At 43.0% G+C, this 25,466-nt stretch overlaps 1 protein-coding gene across 2 annotated transcripts in view; it reads left to right on the forward strand.

Annotated features, from left to right (window-relative positions):
• The window catches only part of zbbx (zinc finger, B-box domain containing), a 42,155-nt gene extending 29,755 nt beyond the window's left edge, over positions 1 to 12,400 (forward strand). For both annotated transcript variants that reach the window (XM_074641688.1, XM_074641689.1), the window contains 4 exons: positions 2,324 to 2,482; positions 5,015 to 5,329; positions 5,501 to 5,579; positions 12,086 to 12,400. In XM_074641688.1, coding sequence (XP_074497789.1) covers positions 2,324 to 2,482; positions 5,015 to 5,329; positions 5,501 to 5,579; positions 12,086 to 12,164 — 632 coding nt within the window. In that variant the 3' untranslated portion in view covers positions 12,165 to 12,400. The remainder of the gene's footprint in view (positions 1 to 2,323; positions 2,483 to 5,014; positions 5,330 to 5,500; positions 5,580 to 12,085) is intronic.
• Positions 12,401 to 25,466: the final 13,066 nt, after the last annotated feature.

Genomic DNA, 25,466 nt, shown 5'->3' on the forward strand with positions numbered 1-25,466 from the left:
GGTGCTCATTACACCTTGTACTCTTGTCCAAGGCTGTTGAATCACATGCATTTCAAACAGGGGCTGCTGTTTTGATTCAGCAAGGATTTATAATTCATACTTTACTCACTAAAGTAAATTGCTACGGCCGAAAAATGATCCCATCAACCTTTTCTTTCATCGAGCCTCGAAGCCCATCTTTTCACCGTTTCATTGTCAAGCCTGCGTTAAATGAACGAGGTCGACAGCGAGAGACTCCCACAAGGGCACCACTACCCTCCTCGCACCATGCGGCCAGCCGCTCGTCAAACCCCGCACTGTCTCTGCCACCATCGTTAAAGCTCCAAAGTTAATGAGAGAGAAAGGTTAGAGAGGAGGAATATCACCTTGACAACACTCCGCACTCATTTATGTCCCTCCATCCCTCCATCTGTCTCTTCTATTTTACTCTTTTTTTCCCAGGCAGGGCTGTGATCCAACAGGTTTTATATGTCTCCTGCTCTACCTTTCCACCTCTCTCTCCTTTTTGCCCTCACTCCCTGTCACCCGGTCAGTCAGAAAATGAGGTTGTTAGTGTGCAGTTTCTGTCTCGTGTGCATCCAAAGAGAGAGACAGACAGGCAGGACAATGACCAAGCCTCTATAGAGAGAGAAAGAGAGGAGATACGTGCAGCTGTTTGGGGAAACGAACTGTAAGGTGTACTGAAAAGCAGCTAAACAGGTAGACAGACAAGCAGCAAGGAAGATAAATGGATGAAGAAACAGGCAGAAAGACAGAATTGTGGTATCTTTGGATGCATTTCTGAGTCATTTTTCTATTTCAACCCTCTCCATTTTCTCTTTGTGAGTCTAGAAGCTGGCTGTGTGACTCCTTCTCCTCCTTTCCTCTTTTCATTTGCAGCTGATTTAGACTAGTTAGTAGATTCTCCATCCAGTCAATAGTATTAATTGATTGGCTAACCACTGGAGAGGAAGAAGAAAACAGCAGTGATTGCATTGCAGCTGTCAGGATTGGCTGAACAGGCTTGTTAAGCAATATCGGTTTCATGCAGATGCTGCTGCTGAATGGACAAATGGATCATTGTACCACATTAGTATTAATAGGCTAATATCTACTGTGTAAATTAGGAGCCTTTTATTGCTCCTATATTGCACGATGGTGTTGTGATTTTCTCATAAAGGGCCGGCGTGTAACATTTTGGGGGATCTATTAACAGAAATGGAATATAATATTTCATAACTATGTTTTCATTAGTGTTTAATCACCTGAAACTAAAAATCATTGTGTTTTTGTTAGCTTAGAATGAGCCCTTCATATTTACATAGGGAGCGGGTCCTCTTCACGGAGTCCGCCATGTTACTCCACCATGTTTCGACAGCAGCCCAGAACGGATAAACCACCAACCAAAACTGGCTCTAGGGAGATTCTTTTGCGTTTTTCGTTACCTGAAGGCCACCCTAGTTGTCCAACCCGCTTGTGAAACTGTGCTAACGTGAGCCACACAGTGTGCAAAACCATGTCAGTGCAAGCTGCCGTCTGACTTCCGTTGCTCCTGAAGGAGTGTTATTATGTTAAGGATGGCCTCTGAGCAAGACGAACAGCGTTACCACGGTTTTGCACTCGGCGGCTCACGTTACCGCAGTCATGGAAAAAGGAGGAGTGAGCGGAGGGGTACTCAGTTGGTTGCAGTCCGCAACCACACCGCTAGATGTCGCCAAATCCTACACACTGCACCTTTAAAGCTTCTGACTTTCTGACTTTCGCCACTCCTTGTGGTAGACTTCTAAAAGAGACTGACTGACAGTAATGCACATTGTAAGGGTGAAATGATTTAATGGTTTAAACCATTTGTAACCATGACCTAGTTTTATTTTTTAAATTGATAAACAACCATGAAAATGAAGAACCGTATTCTATAATTCACACAGCAGCTTTATATTCTGTGTATCATTGATGCACTGCAGTAGCCAAAAAGTTATTCCATGCATTGGATCTATATAAAATCACACTCTGTTGGAGTTAGATAGCAAAGCAAATGCATTGCCGTTTCCATTTGCTTGCTATACGTCCAACTGTTAGCAGCGTGACTTTGCATGATCTGTGTCCTCGGATGTCATTTATCTTGAATCCAGATATCCCAAATGTGTTTTAGAGCATGTAAAGGGCAAGGCAAGAATGTGAATGTGGATAGCGTGATGGAATGCTTTTAAAAGAGGGTCAGCAGAGATATTTATGGGAGGTCAAACAGCACTCAAAACAGCAAATATTGACATTCTTTTGTATACAATATTTTTTTAAAGATTTGGATGTGCCCCCTCTCTCAGCTTTTCTCTCACTCTTTTAGGGTCAGAGGGTTATGGGCCAAGCAGCAGCCTCAGTACTTACACTGAAGAACACCAGCTCTTTAGAATGATGAAGGACAATCACAGGCAGCCAACTAAAATTCACTCAACCAGACCCACTACGAGAGGAGAAATATCAGCAAATGAACGAGGAACATCTGGTAAGTGGATGTGTGAGTGCATTCTGTCTGTGAACACTATTCAGCTTACTTACTTATTTACTTTCACACACACACAAAACTCCATTTCATACACAATTAATACACCTCATTTCTGCATATAGCCACACTTTCTTGGCACTGAGTATGCGGGTTTCTTAAAGAGATTATACTGTATCACTCTCAAACACAAACAGGCATACGCGTCGTACACGCACAAACTGTACACACACACGTGCAGGATTGGGAGTCGGTCCAGGAATGCGTCCTCTCATCACTTCTCTCACTCAGATCCCAGAAACACTGCAGTAATCTGTTTGTGCTGATGCACACACACACACACACACACACACACACACACAAACATAGGCACCTGAGAGACGAGACGATAATCTGTTTTACTCAGCGATATATCTAATACCCCCCTCTGCTTATCAGTTCACAGGATTCCCTTCCTCCATCCCTCCACACTAATTTTACTGTAAACTAAGGTGTTTGTGTCGACCATTTCATTCCACCACTCTGTTCTTTCCACGCTCTCAAGCCATTTAGCGCTGCTGTCTTTAGTTTTCTTCATAAATCTTGCCCATTCTTTCTTGCCATGCCCTTAAACTTTTATGCATTTGTTGAATTCTTTATCATTTTTTATGTTTTTCTTTTCCTCTCCTTCACTTATTTCATTCGTACTTTTACTTCCAAAGCAAATAGTTAAAAAGCACGGAGGCCCACATTGTGCTCACTTGACTTAAAGGTGCTAAAATCCAAATTCAAAGCATTAATAAAGCAGCAAACAACTATTTGCTATGTAAAGTTATAGTGACGTAACGGCACCCTGAAAAAAGAATAAAGTCTCTCCCTCTGTGTGTGTTGATATCCGAGCTTCTCTGTGCTTCTCTGTGCTTTGTTTACGTAGCTGGTCTGGCCACGCATGCATGTGAGTGCATGTGTGTCCCAGTGTGTTTGCTCCACTAGCTAGCTTAATGGCATACTGACCCACGGCATCTTCGCAGAAGCGTAACGCCCACCCTCCAGTCCCCCACTATCCGTGATGTTAGCACCGTTGGCTGCTAGCCGCCAGCTCAGCCGTCGCCATGTTGAGAGCCGTGCAGAGGCAATTCTTCAATCATAGATATGCTCTGAATTTGGAATTCAGCACTTTCAAGTTGAATACTTTGAAAGGCGGTCCACACTTGTAAAACCTCTCAAGGGCTCAAAACCTTTTTCAACATATTTGATTACTGCATCAGAAGGACTCTTGGGTGCTCAACATGTTTTCAATATTTTTAATTCCACAAGGGAATCTCAGCACAGACGTTTCGGCAAGTTGCCTCAGTCGGCGAGCCTCATTGTACCGTCTCGTTGGTGTGCCGCTCCAGTGTGCTGTCTGACAGCACACTGAAGAGGGCTTCTCGCCGAAACATCTGTGCTTTGGCTCCCATGTGACATTAATGAATGTCTTGAAATAGCTTTTGTGTTCCTGAGCGGTTTTGTGAGTAGGGAACTCCTTTTCATGTTCACAGTACTTTGTTTACCATATTGTTTTGTTCAGGCTTAATTTGAGCTACCCCAGTAATACTTGACATTATCATTTTTCATGTGAAAAAGATACTTACATGTGAAAAAGATACTTACTGAAGATGTTACTGAATGCATCTTAATATGACTTAAACCTATATATAATGTATAGTAGATACAGCGCATGCATAACAAGAAAGATTGAAATCTGACCTTCCTAAGGAACTTTAGAAGGAGGTTATTTAGAGAGACCAGATCTTAATCTCACTCTCACCCTTAATACATTTTAAATCAGGCACGGCGCTTTATCAGTATCCAAAATCTAGATCTGCTTCCCATCTGCTTTTAAATGGAAGCAAATTGAGTCTACGGGTACAGTATGTGTACGTGTGAGTGCACATATGTTAGCAGCACTGTACTGCATGCATCATTCCTCCCATGCTGCTTAGTTTGACAGTGCAGGTGGTTGTGAAGCACTAAGTGGAGGTTCTGTGCCAGTTGAAAGACAGAGCCAGGCACTGAGAGAGGGAGGGAGGGAGGGAGGGAGGGAGGAGGGAGAGGTAAGGAGACAATGGAAGATTGAAAGAATGAAAGACTTAACACTGGAGCTGAAACTGGTTAGACAGCACGCAGCATGAGGAATCCGTGTGCCGCGCACACACAAACACACACGCACATGCACACCCGCACCATCATAGCTTCTCAATGGGGGCCTCGATGTAATTTACAGTGAGCAGGTGGGGATGGATGTTCAATCTGATTCAATTTGATGTGGCTCGCACTGGAGTGGGATGAGACACCACCACTCATTCCACTGACTGTTGTGATAGTTTCTCTGTCTCTCACCCTCTCTCCCTGAAACCCCGAGCTGCATACACCTCCCCTTCTTCCTCTTACTTTCCTCCTGTCCACCTCTACATCTCCTTTTATCTCCTTCTTGCACTCACACTTTCTGTAGCTCTACATCCGTCCATCTATTCTTCTGTGCATTGACACATGTATCCTTTCTTTCTTATTCAGGGTCAGTGTCCAGCCTGTCTGGCAAGTCCACACCAACTCTGTCTCACCGTCCAAAGACAAACCCAAGTCCTCTCTCTGTAGCTGTCTGTCCCTCCCTCTCCCATTCCCCCGCTCCTCCGCTCTATGCCTGCCTGTCCCGTCCTACATCGGGCTCAGAATTTGGTCCAGCGTCTCGTCCGTTGTCCCGGGCAGCCCAGGAGATCATGGAAATCTGTGGTGTGGACCACACAGGCTGTGAGGACCCTGACCTGGACACCGACACGACTGCACACACACTCCTCGGTCTGGAGCAGGAACTCAGACTCATCGCCAAGGGTACGGACACACACATACAGTCCATCCATAAGCCACCTATGGTGAACATCTTACTCTGTATTTCATGTTTTATAATGATGATAACCAAACAAGAGTGTATTGTTGTTATTATGTTGATGATAGTTTTAAAATAAGGCCATAAGCATTAACCTTCCTTAATATCTACCTCAGAAACAGGGAAGCAGGCTTCAATATTTGGTACGGGAAACAGTGATGGTCCAGATCAGCATGGAAATCATCGTTTCACGCGGTGGGTAACATGCACACACAAGCTAAACCCACTCTCACATATTAGTTGTGGTTGCTCAAGGCACACACAATGTACGTAACCTCATCCTCGAAGGCAAACTCAAGTCCAAGGGCTCTATTTTTGTGTTGAATGCAGTGTCGCACCGGCGAATTAGTATTTCACATGGGGCGCACAGAGGTTATTTTGTCGACTAGGCCGGTTTGGTATCATAAATTTCAAAGTGATGTTCCCAGAAACAAAAGAGTATTAATTGTAAAATCTCTTTTTATTCGTGGATCATTGCCAGGGTCATCTTAATTTAGCAATATAAAGATTAAGCAACTAGAGGGGAAACTGCTAATAGTGATCACATCTGTCCGGGTCAAACTGATCACTATAAGCGGATGATTATTATAACCACTTTTTTTTTTAATTATTATTTCTCATGCAGATTACCGCCTAATTTGACAATTGCATACATACAGTACAGCTGTTTCAAAAGCTTTCCATATTACTGTATTTTTACTCACCAAGGGCTTGCTCGAGGGGGCATCAGGTGACTATCAGTTACCAATCCACTTCAGGCTTTAACCACAGGTGCTTTCCCTGTACACATTTGTTTTCTGTCTCCATCACCAGCAGCTATGACTGTTTCTCATTGATTGAGTAGCCTACACAAGGTAGCCTGGGGAGTTGTGCTGCTGCATCTCGTCGGTTCGTTTTTGGCAGTCATAGGCTTCAAGGATGAAATGTATGTCAGCTTTTCAACAGCATTTGTATAGGAATAATTCAGTCACAAGCTTTCTGATTCATATAAACTGTAACCATGATCACTATAAGTGGTTTCCACTGTACTGTATCCCCAGATTGTCAGCAATACTTTTTGCATGTAAAACAGTCAAATCTAACTAAATTAGCGCAGTGCCGCTTGGTTCACGGAAATAGAGCCCCGGATGTTATTGTTACCGAACCTGAGAAAGTTGATATATCGAGTTCCGCCCTCTTGAACTTAAAAGTACTAGCTGAAACTTAGATAGCTGTTGAAATGTCCATTCCATTTTGATACCCTGAAAGGCTTTTTTCTCTGTGAGAAAATCTGAGTGTAGCCTCATGACTTCCTGTTTTCCTACTCTTGTCTGTGTCTTTTCACCATGATCGGCATGTAATCCATTGCTTTCTCTCCCTCCACTCCTCCACCGTCCCAACGGTCACGATGGGGGGTAATCCCTCTTTTTTTGTGCTCCGTCAATCCCTCTTTCTGTCGGATATGTGGAGTGTGTAATGGATCGTTAGCCAGCAGAACGACTTTAGCTTTGACAGCATGTTGGGTATCGGGCCTTAATGTGCTGCTTAATGTGTGTGTGTGAGAGAGAGAGAGAGTGTGTCAACGTATTTTTCTTGTATTTCCGAAACTGAGTGTGTGGGTGTGTGTGTCTGTGCGTTGTGGATGTTTTTTTAATGTGTGTGTATGTGTGTGTGTAGTGGGCATAATCTGCGCTAGAGGCCTTGTGCTGAGCAGAGCACCGTGAATATCACATTGAGACGTGTAATAACCGGATTAACACATACTACACAGAGGGCTCCCAAAACAGCTCCTTACATCCTTCAAACATGCACACACACACACACACACACACACACAGTCATGCACACATGTATACGGAGATGCACTTAATCTGACTGGTGTGGCATAGCTGTACAGGTGTCTCTTTTTGTTTTTTTGTTCCAGTTTCACTCTCGGTATTACTGTCACTTTTCCTCCTGTCATGCCGTTTTTGGTCAATGTGATAATATTCAGTCCTTGAAATATTCAAGACATAGGGTTCTTGAGATAAGAGGAACTTACTATGCAATTAATCGTATCACAGCTTTGACATTATTTGTAATTCTCATTGAAATGGATCCACTCTTCTGTGCCACACAGTCAATGTATTGCTAACCCAGATGAAACCAAAAACAAAAGGCTAACTTGTTTGTACTTTTTTTTCTCTTCCTCTCTACACAGTTTGTACAGGCCCCTTTGTATTTCCTGTTGCAATATGTGTTAATGCAGTAGCTGACAGGAAGTTTGCACCAAAGCTGTTGCCCTAGCAACAGAATAGCAATTAAAAGGTCTATAGGTTTACTGTACCATCCCCACAGGACCCTTAATTGAATCATCCTCTAAGCCACCAGGTTCTCATAGACGCATTATTATTTTACAAGATAGCATTTCTTTTAGATTATGCTGAGTGGTGGCTGCAGTTGCATTGCAGACTAGATGCATGATAATAATACATGATTATGGAGTTATACTGTAGAGTCGTCTCCCTTGTCCATCATCATATAGAATAACATAATAATAATAATAATAATAATATCTTGGATTTATATAGCGCCTTTCATGAAACCCAAGGACGCTTAACAAAGACATAAATAAATACAACAAATGTAACAGTAGCTAGAGGCCATAGGCCTTGGTGAAGAGGTGGGTTTTGAGGAGTCTTTTGAAGGTGTCCAGAGATGGTGCGTTGCGGAGCTCTATGGGGAGAGAGTTCCAAAGTGTGGGGGCTGTCACACTGAAGGCTCTGTCCCCAAAAGTTCTCATTCTTGTGTGAGGGACGGAGAGCTGACCCGTGCCTGAGGATCTAAGGTTCCGGGGCTGTGTGTAAGGGTGGAGGAGGTCAGATAGGTACTGAGGAGCGAGGGCGTTGAGGGATTTGTAGGTGAGGAGGAGGATTTTGTAGGTGATGCGGGACTTGACCGGGAGCCAGTGGAGGTGGATGAGGGTGGGGGTGATGTGCTGCCAGGGCTTGGTGCGGGTGAGAACCCTGGCAGCCGAGTTTTGCACATACTGGAGCCTGTCCAGGGCTTTGCTGGGAACCCCGGACAGAACTCCATTGCAGAAGTCCAAACGGGAGGTGACGAAAGCGTGGATGAGGATTTCTGCCACAGAGTCAGAGAGTGATTGCCGGAGACGTGAGATGTTTTTGAGGTGGAAGAAGGCGGATTTGGTGATGAACCTGATATGAGACTGGAATGATAGTGTTGGGTCCAGGATGACACCCAGGTTGCGGACTTCCGAGGATGGGGAGAAGGAACAGCCATCAACATCCAGGTGGAGATCTCCAACCTTCCGGAGCAGGGCCTTGGGAGCCACAACCATGAGCTCGGTTTTGTTGCTGTTGAGTTTTAAGAAGTTAGATGACATCCAGATTTTTATTGCATGTAGGCAGTTTACAAGTGACTGTGGGGGTAGCTGGGTGGATGGTTTGGTGCTGAGATATAGTTGTGTGTCGTCAGCATATGAATGAAAGCTGAGACCGTGGTGGCGGATGATCTGACCAAGGGGGAGCATGTAGATGGTGAAGAGGAGGGGTCCCAGCACAGAGCCTTGAGGTACGCCATGGTTGACTGGGGCCGGGGTGGAACTGGAGTCTCTGATGGTGACAAACTGTTTTCTGTTTGTGAGGTAGGACTGAAACCAAGAGAGAGCTGAACCGGTGAGGCCAAGGTAGTCAGATAGGCGGGTGAGGAGGATGGTGTGGGAGACTGTGTCGAAGGCAGCTGAGAGGTCCAGGAGGATGAGGATGCTGATGTGACCAGAATCTGCAGCGATGAGGAGGTCATTTGTGATTTTGATGAGGGTGGTCTCTGTGCTGTGGTGTGGTCTGAAGCCAGATTGAAACGTTTCGTAGAGCTCATGGTTGGCCATATGTTGATGGAGTTGGGCGGCCACTGCTCTTTCCAGAATTTTGCTCAGGAAAGGAAGGTTGGAGATCGGTCGGTAGTTGTTGCTGTCATCCCGGTCCAGACCTGGCTTTTTGAGGATGGGAGTGACTGATGCCATCTTGAGGCTGTCGGGTACAAGACCAGATGCCAAGGAGGAGTTGATGATGTTCACCATAATGGGGCACAGGGCAGGTAGGCACGCCTTGACCAAGGCTGTGGGCATGGGGTCCAGAGAACAGGTGGAGGCTTTGGCCTTAGTGACCAACTTTGCGACCTGAGGAGCACATACAGGGGAGAAGAAGGAGAGGGAGCACTGAGGCAGGCGAACATCCAAGGGAGCCACGCCCAGTGGCTGAGGTGTGTGTGGAGGGAGGTGGGCAGGCACCAGGAGCTGCTGATGGATGGACTCGACTTTGTCCTGGAAGAAGTCCAGGAACTTAGTGCAGAGGTCGGGGGCACCTGAGGGGAGGGGGGGGTCGAGGGGGCGAAGGAGCCGGTTGATGGTGGAGAACAGCAGTCTGGGGTGGTTTTGTTGGTTGGTAATGAGGGTGGAGTAGTACTGTGTTTTGGCCTGGGAGAGAGCTACTTTGTAGGCCCTCACATGCTCTTTATAAGCCTCAAAGTGGACAGTGAGGCCAGATCTTTTGTAGCGCCTCTCCAGTTGACGGCCGGTGGACTTCTGGGTGCGGAGTTCAGTGGTGAACCAGGGGGCGGGACGGGTATAGGAGACAGTCCGGGTTTTGAGGGGGGCAAGGGAGTCAAGGCTAATAACAGTGTTATCAGGAAAACTTGAGTGGGTTTATGATTAAGTCTTGTATATAAAACCTATAAAATATACATTTATTTGGTGACTATTCCAGTAATAGGAGACTCTAAAGCGCACCCATTCAACGCGCAAGTGAACACTGACACAGTGTATTGTGTGCAGTATGTGTGGATTCATTGATGTGTGTGTCAGCTATGACCTAACCTGTGTTTACCTCATATCCAGACAACCATTCATCATCTATCTCTGACTCAACCGCTTCCAGCTGTCTGGCTGTGCTTTAGTGTTGCCTCAGTCTACTGGCTGTATTTGATCTAACCTTCAGTCAGTGCGTACTTGCACAGTAGTATTACATTATTATTTGGGAAATGGAAGTATTCTGAATTTTCTGATGTACAGTTTCAACAGTAACCTAACAAGAAGCTTTATTAAAAGCTCAAGTTAGACGTCTAAGATTCACCATTATTAGCTGAGAGACTCAGGTGTATTTACATCTTTGTCTGTGTTTGCTTTCTTGGTAGTGTAATATCCTGAATGTAATTTGACATTAAGCATTGCACTCAGACATCGGCTGAGAGGCTTTTATTTTGAATACATTTTAAAATATGAAAAACATGCACTGTAATCGGTCCTCCATGACTATTTTGACTGACTTCTTGTAAAATCGTAATGTCAGCTGCTTATCTCTTGTCAGTGGTTACACTGAGGGCTAGAAGTCCATACAAAAAACGCACAGCATAATTTGCAGCCTGATGGGAATGTGTTAGCAGGAATAACTTTGGCATGCATTTGATTATTTACAATTAACTGTAGGTTATGATACAAACCGTGAGCGGGAATGCTTATTTATGGCATTTTGCAAGTAAAGTAGACCTTAAAAGACCCCAGTCAGTTGTGGACTTCATCACAGATTCAGCTGTCAACAAGCTCAGAAAAGCAAAGCAGAGGAAAATGTGGTGATGCTTCAAAAGAGATACTGATTATTAAAGGAACAGTGTGTAACATTTCAGAGGATCTATTAGCAGAATTGGAATATAACATTCATAACTATGATTTCATCAGCGTATAATCACCTGAAAATAAGAATCAATGTGTTTTCATTAGCTTAGAATGAGACCTTCATATCTACATAGGGAACGGGTCCTCCTCACAGAGTCCACCATGTTGTTCAAACCAATGTCAAACCAGTGAGATGAGGGGTACTCAGGTGGTTGCAATCTGCAACCACACCACTAGATGTCACCAAATCCTACACATTGTACCTTCAAACTAATGAAAACATTTCACCAAACCTTTTAACAAAACATCATTTTAAATCTTAGTGAGAAAACCTGTTTGGACCTCTGATTGAACACTATTATAAATTGAATGTATGAGTCACCTATCAAAAAGCTGAGGAAAATAATTCAATGCTTGATGACATTAAAAAAAATATTTTATGATAAAACCCGTCCAAAGCGTCTCGTCATCATCATCATGTCGGAGGATCACTCCTCTGAAACCAGTGTCAGATGAGGTGGGAGGCGTGGATGGCATCGATATACCTGCTGTCTTTAAAGAATCCAAAGTTAATTTGGCCTTGTCATAGTCGGATGCAATCTGGGAGAGGCATCTCCTAAATGTCTCGATAAAAAAGTATGCAGGCTCCATTGGTGCAGTTAATTGTATCTCCTATATGTGAGTGTTTTAAAATGGCCAGTGCCCTCTTATTCACAACATTTCTACTTCCTTCCTCCTGTTCTTTAGCGGAAGACATTTCACACAAATATCAAAGCGTTCAACAACTTGCATTTGTAGGTGAATTCAATACTGGATTCAAAATGCTGTCAAACTACAACCCTGGTGATGACTAATGCAGATGCACTTTCAGCTGGTGTGGGACTTCTGAATATCACAAATGTTTCTGGAGCAAAATCTATGATGCCTGCATCTGAAACTAGTTACCAAAGTACTTTGTACACCTGTCCTTTACCTCATAGGCAGGCATTCGAGTGCAGTGCATGTGCATATAGGATGTTCTGCCTTTGATTGGTGGATTTTTGTCTTGTAGGGGCCAAGCCGGCGAGGAACAAAAGGAAGAGGAGGCGGCTGCACGGAGAGACCGGCAGAGTGTCCTCTTACTACCCTGAGATATTCACACACATGCACACAAATACACACACTTGTTAAATAAAGGAAAAGATTTGCACACAGATATATAAGAGAGTGAAGTGAGAACAAAAACACACACTGGATGTAATTTAAATTGTGTTCAAGGCTGGTGCAGATGCTAAATCTGCCGGGAACTCTTGTCGTGCAAATATATGAAAATGTAATGCTTTGAAAAAATATTGCTGGATATCGATTAAATGCCTTTTTGATTTGAGTTATTATCCGTCTCTCTTTTTGTGTCTCCATGTGCACAATATTTATATTGCTTATATATGAAAAGTAGCCGTGAGGTACATGCTTCAGCTGAAGGTATAAAGCAAGTGATGAGACAGGAGGGGAGGTGATGGGAAGATAAATGGCGAGTTGCATTTAATTCTCAGCAGGAGTCTGCTTGGAACCCTTTGATTGTCTGTTTGTCAATTTGTGTATGTGTGTGTGTGTGACAGATGTTGAGGGACCGTTTGCTGCGGTGCCAATTTTACCTACAGGGATTAAACAGACTACATTTTTCTCTGTTGTCATCAGTTTGTTACTTAATAAGGTTATGGTGGCACTGGATCAAGTCGGACTTTCTACACACACACACGCAAACACACACTGAAGACGCTCCTGCAGGTGATAAATTATGTTTGCAAGGGAGGGAATAAGGAGCTGTGCCAGTGGCCGCTGTTACCATCTGTCTGCATGTGTGTGCAGGAGTTGGGGAAGATAAACACCAGGCACTGGAACTGGTTTGTCGTCTCTGTGGTGAAGGTGTACGCGTTGGTGTGTGAGTGTGTGTGTGTTTTTTTTCCTCGGTTCTGCTGTTTTGCATTACTCCCCACAGCCAGTCCTAATCTATCACGGCTGCCACCGTCCTCAGCTGAGCTCACAACACACCATCCACTGCTTTATCTCCATAGCTCATGTGCATGTGAGGATCAAACAAGGACAAACAGGTAGACGAGGGATAAAAATAACGCCTTTATTACGCGACCAAACACACTGGAGCTCAGAGGTAGCGTGGATGTCAAAGGTGCCAACGTTGTGATTGAATTTAAGATTAAGGTGTACACCGCATGTGGTTATGCGTGTGAATATGAGCACGAGTGCATGTGGCTCTACTATTTACCTCAGTCACTGCGGAGGGATATAAGGGTATTTTATTTGTCCCCAACGTTAATCGCTGGAAGCGGACAGCGAAAGCCCTGTAATCCAACAGCAATCACCACAAGACTGATTGATAGCGCGGCGACAGAGAGAGAGAGACCGAGAGACCAAGATATAGACAAGGAGAGAGAGAGGTTAAAAGGTACATCTTTGTTATTGTGTCCTTCAGTGAGTTTATCACTTACTGTTTAGGAGAGAAAAATAACAGAGACATAAATCTGATGGATATCGAACCGCTAGGCTGGGTTTAAACAACTCTGAGATCTTAGCTCTCTCTCCGTCTCGCACTCTTTCTCCCTCTCGCTCACATTCACACACATGCATACAAACAGGGAGAGAGAACGGAAAAAGAGGGCTGACCTTTGTTAGATTTGAAGTGGTCTGTGATGTTGTTGATGCTGTCAGAAAGACAGTGAAACTGGAGGAGTTGACATTTAACTGCACTATATTAACTGACCCTTCTGTGGAACTGGAGTTCAGACTGGGTGTGTTGTGAGAAAAAGCAGACTGAAAAACATGCTGTGTTATGAAACTTAACTTTTTTTGCTGTTTGGGGAGAATTTAGTAAACTTTTTGTCTACAAGTGAAGACTCATATTGATAGACATCTTTTTCATTTTTTAAACATAACACATTGGACATTGGTGGTATATCTGACAGAAGAATGCGGTTCCCTTTCCCTCCGCTCTGTCTCTCCAAAACTCGCTGTGATTTTCTTACCACATTAGTGATTTTGGTTTTTCGTGTGTTTTGGCATTTTCTTTGACAGCAAGTTTCACAGTGGAAACATTTTTGTTCTGCCCCCCGCCGGCTGCATGTCCACTTGTTTTCTGATGAAAAAACCCATTCAAGTTTCCTCACCAAGAATACCCTGAAAGGACTCACTTGTTGTCTCACAAGTCACCTACAGTGAGCTGCAAGGGACAGCAGCTGCATCCATTTGTGACAATTTGAGTCCACAAATAAACTGTGAAATTGGTAAAATGGAAGAAAGAGCACCCTTAATGTAGCAAGGGGTTGTTTTCTTGTTCTTCACTTCTCAGCCTTTTTATGGACTCTCAAGGGAATCCTCTGTTAATATTTTATTCTGCAAACTTGTAGTCTTTGAATGTGTATTCTGCAGGAACCCAATCACCAAAAAAATGATGTTTATTTACTACTAAATGCTTTTGCCAAATCTGTTTGGGAGGAAAAATAATGGATTATGATCATTGATAACATGTTTCCAGTCAAATTCAAATTCTTCTACTGCACAGAAGTCATAAGGACGTGAGGAATCGTGGGCATAAAGTGGCAGCATGGCTTCGGAAGGTTTCTAGTTTGATCCCTGCCTCCTCCATTGAGATTGTCAGAATGTCCGCTCCTGATGGGCAGGTTGGCACCCGGCAGCCTCAGCCATCAGTGTATGAATGTGTGTGAATGTTATGTTTTTGCTTTGAGTGGTCGGTAGACTAGAAAAGCGCTATATAAATGCAGTCCATTTACCATAAAGTGCAAGGCAGGTTGTGTCCTGCATCCCACATGAGTGAGGTTTAGGCTACTAAAGTACCTTGATGAGAAGGTGAAACACTGTTTGATACTAAATCAAACCTGTGATCACTGCTATCTGATAGGGAACATACATATGTAAATTGATTGTAATGTATGATGTTGTATTATGTGATTGTATGTATGATGTTGTATTATGTATTTTTAGTTCTTAAAAGTCTAACCAGGGACACGGTCTACGAATTAGCTACTGCTAGAAGTCCTACACACATTGCATTAGTTGCAATTTATTTAAATGTAACAGTCTTCATACGTCCCTATCAAATTAATTAATTATTATTATTATCATTATTATTATTATTATTATTATTATTATTATTATTATTATTATTATTATTATTATTATTATTATTATTATTATTATAATTAAGTTGCCTAAAATGAGTTGAATAAAATGTAATATTTGATAGAAAACCTATCTGGGCAGCATAATGTTTATTTCAGGCCTACAAACCTCATCTTTAGAAGGAGAAGGTTGTCAAAATTAAATATTGTGATATGTTTGACTAAATACATTTCTATAGTCCTATAGTTGATGTGACAATATAATTGTCAGATTATAAAAAAAATGTTAAGATATTTGGAGACATGACAGTTTTATTGCCCAACTGAAATCACATTTTGTCACCCCTTATTGCAGTCAAAAATGTTTTTAAATATACTGGTGATAGTTTTTTTTTTTTTATCAAATAAGGAATAAAAAAGATATTAGGATATGAGAAATGCTTCTTTTCCTCTCAGCTGGCTGGAGCTGGCTGGGTGTGTCCATAGGTGTGTTTGATTGAGGACGGGTACAGGTGGTGGCAAGCTATGCTCCTGAAGTGGAACTAGAGACAAAGTAGACAAACTCACACTGAAGCCTACATGGACAGACACCGCGTTATTATCAGTAGTAGGCCACTGAAGAGTAAAAGGACCACACCATCATCTAACCGGACCGAAGAGACATTTACAGGTGAGTTTACATGCTGTTTAATGTGCCTCACCTGACCAGTTAATTGGCTAATCAGCCAACTTGCCAGCAAACTGACCTTAGCAATGCACTTTCCCCCTGGTGGTGAATGTTTGTTTGGGGGCTCGTTCAATAAGATAAAGTGAACCTAATGTTTGCAAGATAGATAAGAGGGAGTTTATAAGCAGAAAAGCTAATGTGGGTTATTGTTCAACGTCTGTGGCTCTTGTGTTGTGTAGCCAGACAACAGATATTCAGTAGCAGACAAAAAGAGCAATTTAGGCTAATTGAGCTGGATACAGAGTTTATTAATATGGATATGAAAGACCCAGATATGTACAGCATTTGAGCATTTAAGATAATGGAAACATGATATTATGATAATGAAAATTGCAGAGGACATTGTATTCTCCAGTTCTAGCAGGCCTATTATGTCTGTGTGTGTTAGTGTAGATGTGGAGGATACACTTCTGCTCAGCTTGCCATACATGTGTCTACTGCTCAACAACATGATTAGGCTACCCTTGACCCCTGACAACACACCACGAGGGAAGCAGCATACTCCATCAGTCTTTCTATATATTTTACCTGCCGTATACTCCTTCAAACAAGCCGTCTCCACCCATGTATGAATGACTGTCTTCTTTCCTTCTGTGGTTGTTAGGTTGGACGCATATTTCCTGTGAATGTGCCATCTAATCATGTCCCATGTTGTCTATTGGAGCCCTGCAGCCTCATTACAGCAGAAGGAAGAATACGTGTTGTCTGTCATCTGTGAAACATAAAAAGCCTTGTAGCTACTTAGTTTGTGCGGGCTCACAGGCATATGTGTCTACCCTATTATTCCCAGGCTCTGAATATACGTAGCAGAAAACACGGGTGTGAGAAGACTTTGACAAATAGTGAAAGATAATAATGGGATATTTTGTTTGTGCACATATGAACACCACATATATGTTCATAAAAATACACAGAAGGCATCAGATCACTAGACGGATGGATGGATAAAATTGCCTCAAGCCAGAAGTTTCATTACACTAAAACCCGAAGGATTTCATATCTTACTTTAATCAACACAAATCCCTGTTTCTGGGACATACAGTAGTATTATTATGTCTTCCTGGCCGTGTCCCTGCGTCGTCCTCACATGTTGCAGCCTACACAGCTTTAACTTAGTTGTGTGGCTATGAAATTACTTTCAAGGTTACAGCCCCGTCTGTGCTTAAATGACCCCTGTATACGGCGGAGATGGAAGCACAGTGGACCCTGAACAGAAAGTTCAGGCGGAGAACGCTATAATGGAGGGGAGGAGAGACTGGCAGATGAAGTGAGAAAATACAAAGAACAGAGAGGTTGAAGAGGTGGAGGATAGAAATTAACAAAAAGGTGAGCGGAGGACATGAAAGAAATGAGGCGCCACTTGGAGGAGAGAACGCATTCTTGTTTGATAAGGAAATGTGTTTGCCCTCCTCCTTCCCTTTTACAGGTCTACATTTCTCTCCCTCCCTCTGTCTGTCTTTTCTGCACCTTGCCCTTGTCGTATCTTTTCTGCGACAGTGCTGTTGAAGTGATGATGAAGGATGCTCCGAGGACACTGTTCTTGCTGGTAAAATAGAGTTTATTACAAACAAGCCACACATGTCATGACGGACGTCTATAGCAGTCCGGAGGCCTCAAGTCGAATCTGAAAGTCCTGCCCTTTGGGGGCTCGCACCCCCTTATATCGGGTTCAGGTCATCCAATCCCTGAGCTAAGGTTTGACCACATGTCTTAGGTATCTCCTACATGTTTATCTTTCAGCCCCTGGCCTTTGCCCTACTTCTTTCACATATGTTTACAATTAGGGCCTCGCTGTCCTGTGCAAGACTTGAAAATATACCACACCCTTTTCTTCTTACACCGTGGCCGCAGTCGAGAAGTCTCTTTTGCTAATGGAGTGAAATGACCCGGAAGTATCTAAGTAGCAGCCATGATAAGAGCTGTTCAAATTAAAATATTAGGTCCGAAAAGGAGTAGGAAGAAATATACATTTAATGGTTCTACTCCTTCACCATAACTCAACACTCATTATTTATCATATAAACTTTGTGGTATAGCCTATAGGTTATTCCTTGTTTATTTCAATTCCAACCATGGTAATGAAGTAATATTTTCCCCCGGTTGTCCATGTTAGGTCAGATAATCCTTTATTGTATGTTGATGTGGAGTGTTACAGCAGCAGAAGGACCTTCGGTATCTCTCTTTCACACACCGCGGGTGAAGCAGCCGGTCACTGAAAGAGCTATTTAACAACTCACAGAGAAAAGAAGAGCCTTTTGTAGTCCATTGTCGGACCATTGTAGTTTCACCATGGCAGACCCGCCGCCGTTGCATCATCATCCTGGAGTCTATAGTCCTTATGAATTCTCCTTCACATCTTCCCTTGACCTCATGATGTTTTCCATCGAGGACAAGGAAAAAGTGGTTATGAAAAGACATTAGGATATCATTTTTTGACTATTCGACCGCAGCCCATTCCTCCTTCAACCATTTCTTCCTAACTCCACCCCTTTAGTCCTCCCTGCTTTCTCCCTTAACTTCGTCTTCCTCTCCTCGCCACTGTGCCCTTCCCAGTTCCATCTCGTCTTTCCATTGCTGTCCTTTCCTTTTCCCACCTCTCCATTCCTTTCTCCTTATTAACCCTTCCATTTGTCCCCCTCTCCCTCCTGTTCGGCAGCAGGTCCCGGTGGGTGCCCTGACTGAGCCACCGGGACACGCTGACAAATCGATACATCACCGTAATTGATTCTGTCGGGGCTCAAAGTGTTTAATGAGAGCCCCCTCCTCTTCATCCTCCTCCTCTCCCTCCTCTTCTTCTTTTGCACGTGGACCTCGGCACAGTCCAGCTTTTAATGGTTAATGGAGTGCAGGCATCCATGTGCAGCGAGGTGCTGTCGGTGGTGGGTGAGTGGATAGGGGGCTGGGGGTGAGATAGGTGAGGGGGTTTGGGGGATGGAAGGCAAGTTTGGGGTGTTGAGGGTTAATGAGAAGCAGTTCCCAAGGTGACGGATCGCTCCAGCTGGTTAATTAGGACAGGTAAAGGCTAAATGTAAAATGCTCGGCCATGGGAGAAAAGAGCCATGTGGTAGGAAGGTAGGAAGTAAGAGTGTGTGTGTGTGTGTCATGTGCTTTTAGTAGCTCACTTCTCTTTCGACGACAGGATTGTGATAACCTGTTAGTTGCAGATTCATCAATTAGCCTACTGTCTATTCTATGTTTGACCCACTCCTGCAGTGGGTTAACAGATGCACTCACACACTCACCCACAGATGGCAGGAATAACATTAAGCAAGAGTGAACCGTTAAGAGAGGCGGCAGCAGAATACAAAAAAAAAAAGGGGGAATATGAGGCAAAATTTAGAAAAAAAACAGCAGCTGAGATTAAAAGACAAATCTGTTTTTCAGCTGAGAGAGCGCAGGAGGTTAGAGAGCGGAGGAGAGCAGAGGGAGAGATAGAGGGTGATACAGTGTGTTTTGCCAGCCTGAGCTTATGTGTGTGTACGTGAGGGTGGGGAATCTTATGGACAGTGAATCATTAATATCAGCAGCCTGTAAGACACTAATGAATAACACGGGAATATATCAGCTCATCGTTTGCTTCTCTCCTCTCCCCTTCACTCCTCACACTCTGCTCTCTCCTTCTCTCTCTCTCTCTCTCTGCACCAGATTCATGTCTTCCAGCTTTAATGAGAAACACCTGTTAGAGCTCCTCGTTAGGCATCCCTTGTTCAGGTCCCATTAGACTGCTAGTCCCTCTCGTCTGTGCACTGTGTGTGTGTGTGGGTGCGTGTGTGTGTGCGGGCGCATGCCTCCTATCTTTGGTTCAATTGTAAAAATAAGCACTTTTGAGGACGGCATTTTGCAATATTCAGGATACAGAAGGCAATGTTTTTTGTTTTTTGTCAGATTGTTAGAGTTAAAAATTTAGTGGATAGAGAAAGAAAACACTTGTTTTGTCACTGCTGAGAAAAGCATGGGTGTATACTGCGTTGAAATGATTTTGCAGTGTGGTAAATTTTATGTGCATACTATGTTGTTTATCTACATATGATTAGTCCCGTCTGGAGTGTGCATTTGGGTAATATTTCACCCTTAACCCTGTAATGGTTACAGCTGCAATTAGGCTGGTCTGCTGTTTTTTTCGGCAAACTTGCTGGTCCTCCTGTAATTCAAATCCCATCCGAAGCAACGTCCTTGTGGTTTAACATTGTAAAAACAGGTTTTTCCGCAGGAGGAGCTCCTTGTTCCTCTACTTTTTTTTTTCCTTCGTCAGGCTCAGTGTGAAATTTGACTTTTGTGTGGAATTGGAGTAAGTTAAAAAAGTATTTGCTAATGGAAAATCATGGCAACATGCTAACACCAACATATACTACCAGCCACACGCTGTCACGGCTGCTAATTAGCTATTAGTTCCTTCTTGTTATTTATGGATGTACAGGCAACTATCTCTGGATTACTTTGATTAAGAAAAACTTAAAAATGTGATGATTCTCAGGGTAAATTCTGAAGCATCTTATTTGGTTTCTAAGCAGATTTATGGAGGTTTATTTGCAACGGACATAGGAGATAATTAATCTTTGTGCAAAAGGTAGGGTAGGGCATCAGCGTGTTTCCTGTAGAACCTAAGAGGGTTTTTATTTGGGAAGGAGGGAACGCAGAATGTCCATTTCCTCACCATATCCTACCATTTCACGAGGAGTTCAGTGAACATTGTGTGAGATAGACAGAAACAGAGGTATGTGTGAGTGAGTGCTATACTGAGAATAGTGGCGCATCTACCCAGAGAGATCCTGCTCCTAAACCACTGGGGTTCATTAACTTCCTCCTGATGATGATGAATGTTGGTCTATATAACACATGAACAAATGCAGCAGCTTAATAACAAACTGCATTCACGTCTCCTTTTTCAAGTCTTCCATTAAGCATCATTCTGTTTCTGATTTCTCTGTTTCCCAGCCCTTGTTCATTATTTTACCCACCCTCCATCTCACTAGACGTGTTTCCATAAATGTATTTTTATGCATATTTTGAAGTATCGCATTAGAAAAGATGGGGAAACGGCAAAATTTGATAAAACTTCCTCAATTGCGCTTGAGGTGTTTTTTTTGTCTAAAAAGAGTTGATGCACTAAATGGGCTATGGAAATAAGTTCTGATGTAGCTTATCAGCTGGTTTAGCTGTCCGCATCTTCCCAGATATTCCCATAATGGTGGTAGCAACAACAGGTACGTGTGGACCGATGACATGAAAGAAGCAATCAAAACTTGAATTGAAACATTCCTGAAGACCTCTCTCCATTTTTCTCTTGTAGATGTTTAGATGGCCAAGCGAACTGTTTTGTTTCGGTTTGCAATCTCTACTTCTTCTTCTCTGTTTACTGGCGGATTACAGCCATGCATAAAGCGTAGCTTGTAGCGCCAACTTCTGACAAAACTGCGCTTTGCGTAGCCTAGTTTATTCGCTCCAAACCAGTTGATGGAAATGCGTCTAATTCGCATTTCATTTTAGTGACAAATTTGCTTGAAATTTGCTTTACAATTGAAGGGAAACACGACTACTGCCTCTTTCCCTTCTTTGTCACTCTAACACTTGGCTTTTCAGCGTCCGTCTCATTATCCATCTCTTGTTCGTGGCCTCTTTAAATGTCTTCTCTTTTCATCATTTTACCGTCTTTATCAAGGTTTCTCTCAAATTGCTCTTTTTGTTTTTCTGACTTGCTCTCACTTTCTTTGTCTTCACACACACAGACACACCTGCTAGTCCGCCTGTTAAGGTGTATGCGACTGCCAATGAGGTGATTAATGGCTTGTTTGTTTGTCTGTGTGACTATACCCATAGCCCTCATCCTAATTAAAGATATTTCTGCTGATTTGGCTGGGCCCCACCCGTGTAGCGCTGTTTATACAGCTGATTCCTACAATGCACTTCTCGCTGAGGGCTGTTAAGCCGATGCTGTACAGTAGTTTGATGAATGTCTCTAAACTTACTTTTTGATGGGGATGGGATGATTATTTTTGTGAAGTGTAGACATGCCCAGAGTGTTAACGAAGCTCCCTGGGAATGTGTGTGTGTGTGAAAATGCAAGCGTTTGCTAGTTCACGTGAGTGTTTGTATATAAATTCTGTTTGTTGTCCTAATTATCTTTCCCAGAAATGCTTAGAGTTATATTTATTTATTTTTGGATAGTTGGATAATCATTTTCTTTTCTACTTTACCTAGGCTGGGTGAACTTTCCGGAAACTCAACAGAAGTTATGACAGCTGACCAATTCACCACACACCAAAACAATTATGAACTGATCCATATGTGAACACTAGAGAATCCAAGTTATATCCGTGATGGACATATATATTGTTGATGTATATTTCCCCCCCAATGCTTTTTAGAAATACTGCACAGCATTTAGTGATGCATTTTTTTTAGAGATGTTCCGATACCATTTTTTCCTTCCCGATACCAATTCCGATACCTGAACTTGCGGTATCAGCCAATACCGAGTACCAATCCGATACCAGCTTGATAAATATAATATCGTTGTCGCTTTTGGGCTATCTTAGTGGAATTTATCTTGTTGTTGGAATGCGGTTTCCAATGTGTCCTGCTGCTGTTCATCCTTTTTATCCCCTCTGCCTTGGTGAAGTTGTCGTGCTCTTTAGTGTGATGATTTAGTGTGATGAAATTGGAAACCCATGAAAACGAAAAGCCTTACATACTGAACATATCGCCGTTTTACTTGTTGGAATTTCCACTGTGAAATATTGCCAAATGGCTGACATTTCCCTCGCTCTGACTACCGTTACCAAAGAACGTATGTTGCTAAGAAGTGAAAGTCAATGTTTGTTCCATTGCAACATCACCCCCTAGCAGCAAAGCTACGCCTACGCCAGTAAAATGTCCGCCTAAAAAGTGCCGTACAAAAGTAAAACAAAATTATTTCTGTTCTATTGTCATATATTGTACTGAAAAGGCCTGCGTTGAACAATAAAATATTATAAATATAATAAGTGTTTTCAGTCCAAAATGGCGGCAGTGGCTGTTTGCCGTTACCGTTACACCCTCCACTAGCACCGCACTTTTGTTGTTTGCTATCGTCACGTGACAAACTACCTGCAATCACTTCTTCTTTGCTGCTCTAAAACAGTATAGTTTCCAGTGGCAGCCATGATACATCCAGAGCGACAGCTCAGTGAGTTGATTTTTTTCTGTGTTAATAAATTGTGGTATCTGATTGGTGCATAGACTGTCGTACTCGCCGATACAATTTTGAAAGCGGTGCACGCCATTCGTGTTTTTTTTATATGAAATTACCAGAAAATTCTAGTGGTCAGGGCCTTTTATTATATTCAGCTCCATGAAAAGAGCCTATGAGACAGGTTCTTATTTTATACACTCACCAGCCACTTTATTAGGCACGCCTGTTCAATTGCTTGTTAACACAACTAGCTAATCAGCCAATCACATGGCAGCAACTCAATGCATTTAGGCATCTAGACGTGGTGAAGACGACTTGCTGAAGTTCGAACCGAGCATCAGAATGGGGAAGAAAGGGGATTTAAGTGACTTTGAACATGACATGGTTGTTGGTGCCAGACGAGCTGGTCTGAGTATTTCAAAAACTGCTGATCTACTGGGATTTTCACGCACAACCATCTCTAGGGTTTACAGAGAATGGTCCGAAAAAGAGAAAATATCCAGTGAGCGGCAGTTGTGTGGACGAAAATGCCTTGTTGATGTCAGAGGTCAGAGGAGAATGGGCAGAGTGGTTGGAGATGATAGAAAGGCAACAGTAACTCAAATAACCGTATAAATAACTCGTTACAACCAAGGTATGCAGAATACCATCTCTGAACGCTCAACACGTCGAACCTTGAAGCAGATGGGCTACAGCAGCAGAAGACCACCCAATACTAGCACCGGCCACTTTATTAGGTACACCTCGTACCCTAATAAAGTGGGCGGTGGGTGTATTTGATATATGTTTTATCATATTGTATTCATATTATGTTGTTTATCACGTTTTGTGATATTTTAGTAATAAGCCTGTCTTCTGGTGTGCTCCTGTTTACTGTGTACATTTGTTTATGCTGCTGTTTGCTGTTAATGCAAACTTAACACTCCCTTCACGTCAAATATTCATGTTTTTTTTTATGGTAATGAAGTTATAGCCCAAGCCTCTCACCGTGCTAACCTACAAACACAAAAAACATTCACATCTCAGGGTAAGTTTTTTAGACTGTGGGGAGAAATCCCCAAAACAAATGTAGAACATGCCAACTCTACACAGAAAACCCCCAGCCAACCTATTTGCTGTTAGGCAACCATGTTAACAACTGCTCCACCATACCAACAACTTCAAAACACAACAGCGAGAGTGCACCTAAAGGCAGTAATGTAGCTGCGTGTGAAACAGAGCGCTGTGTAGGTCCCTGACTGAACTCTACTTAAACATGAAACGTCTCTTCGTGTTTCACTGCGTGTGTGATAAGCGTGTATACAAGCCGCCCCGTGCCTGTGTGGAATACAGTATGTGTGTCTGCGAGGAACGCGTATACAACTGTGTTTGGTGCAGCACTGCGTTAAGGCTAAACACACTTAAGGCTAAGAAATCAGCGAGTAAAGTTTCCTCGCCGCTGTCATTAAAGCTCCACATAAAAGCTTAAGCTGCTTTTATCCTTCTAAGGAAGAAAGGGAGAGCACATAATTAAATTAGATGAAAGGAGGGGAATTAGAGGCTTCCTCCTCTTTAAACACAAACGACTTAATCAGAACCTTGGGCTAAATGAGAGACAGACGGCTACATGATCATGGGGAGGATAAACATCCCCCTCCTTGCCTCCATCCTTTTTGCTGTCTCACTTTTCCTCAAGTCTTTATTATCTCCCTAACCTGCTGTATACTGTATCTCTTACCGTCTGTCTGTCCGGCCTTTCTGGATCTCGCTCTCTTCAACCCCTTTCGTTTACCCCCCATCCATATGTTTGTACAACCTGTCAACATTATTTCTTGTTCACTCAAAATGATGCACAAGCATCCTTCTTTCCACTACCTTTTGTTTCTGTTTCTCTCCTACTCCCATGTCTTTAACTGCATTTTAAATTTCACCTCTCACTCACACCACTTTCCCCTCACCTAACCTGACCCCTTCTCTCCTTTGAAAAATAACAAGCGTGAATTTGCTATAGCTGCGACTGCGTATGTGCTTGCATTTAAGTGTTCTTGCATTCACAAAAACACATCCTCCAACACTTGACCTCCATGCCAAATTTCAACTTCCTTGAAAACACGTAAAAGTGTGGGTACATTTTTATCAACCGACCAAGCTACATTTGCAGCTAAAAAGTCAGGACCTTGACTGCACCACCCGCAGCACACACAGTTTGAAGTGTTAGAAGCTGTTGTGCCCTGATGTATAACCCCTTATTGATTCGGAATATGAATCCCATCATACCTGACAATGATCCGTTTCATCATGTGCGCCCTCAGAGAACGGCAGTTTATTTTTTATGTGATCCTCATAAACACTGGTTTGAAGGAGGGGAATGATGCAACCGAGTGCATCAGAGGGAAACGAAAAAAACTTGAGATCTTGTTTG

Source organism: Sebastes fasciatus, chromosome 7, assembly GCF_043250625.1.
Source record: "Sebastes fasciatus isolate fSebFas1 chromosome 7, fSebFas1.pri, whole genome shotgun sequence".
Classification (NCBI taxonomy): Eukaryota; Metazoa; Chordata; class Actinopteri; order Perciformes; family Sebastidae; genus Sebastes; species Sebastes fasciatus.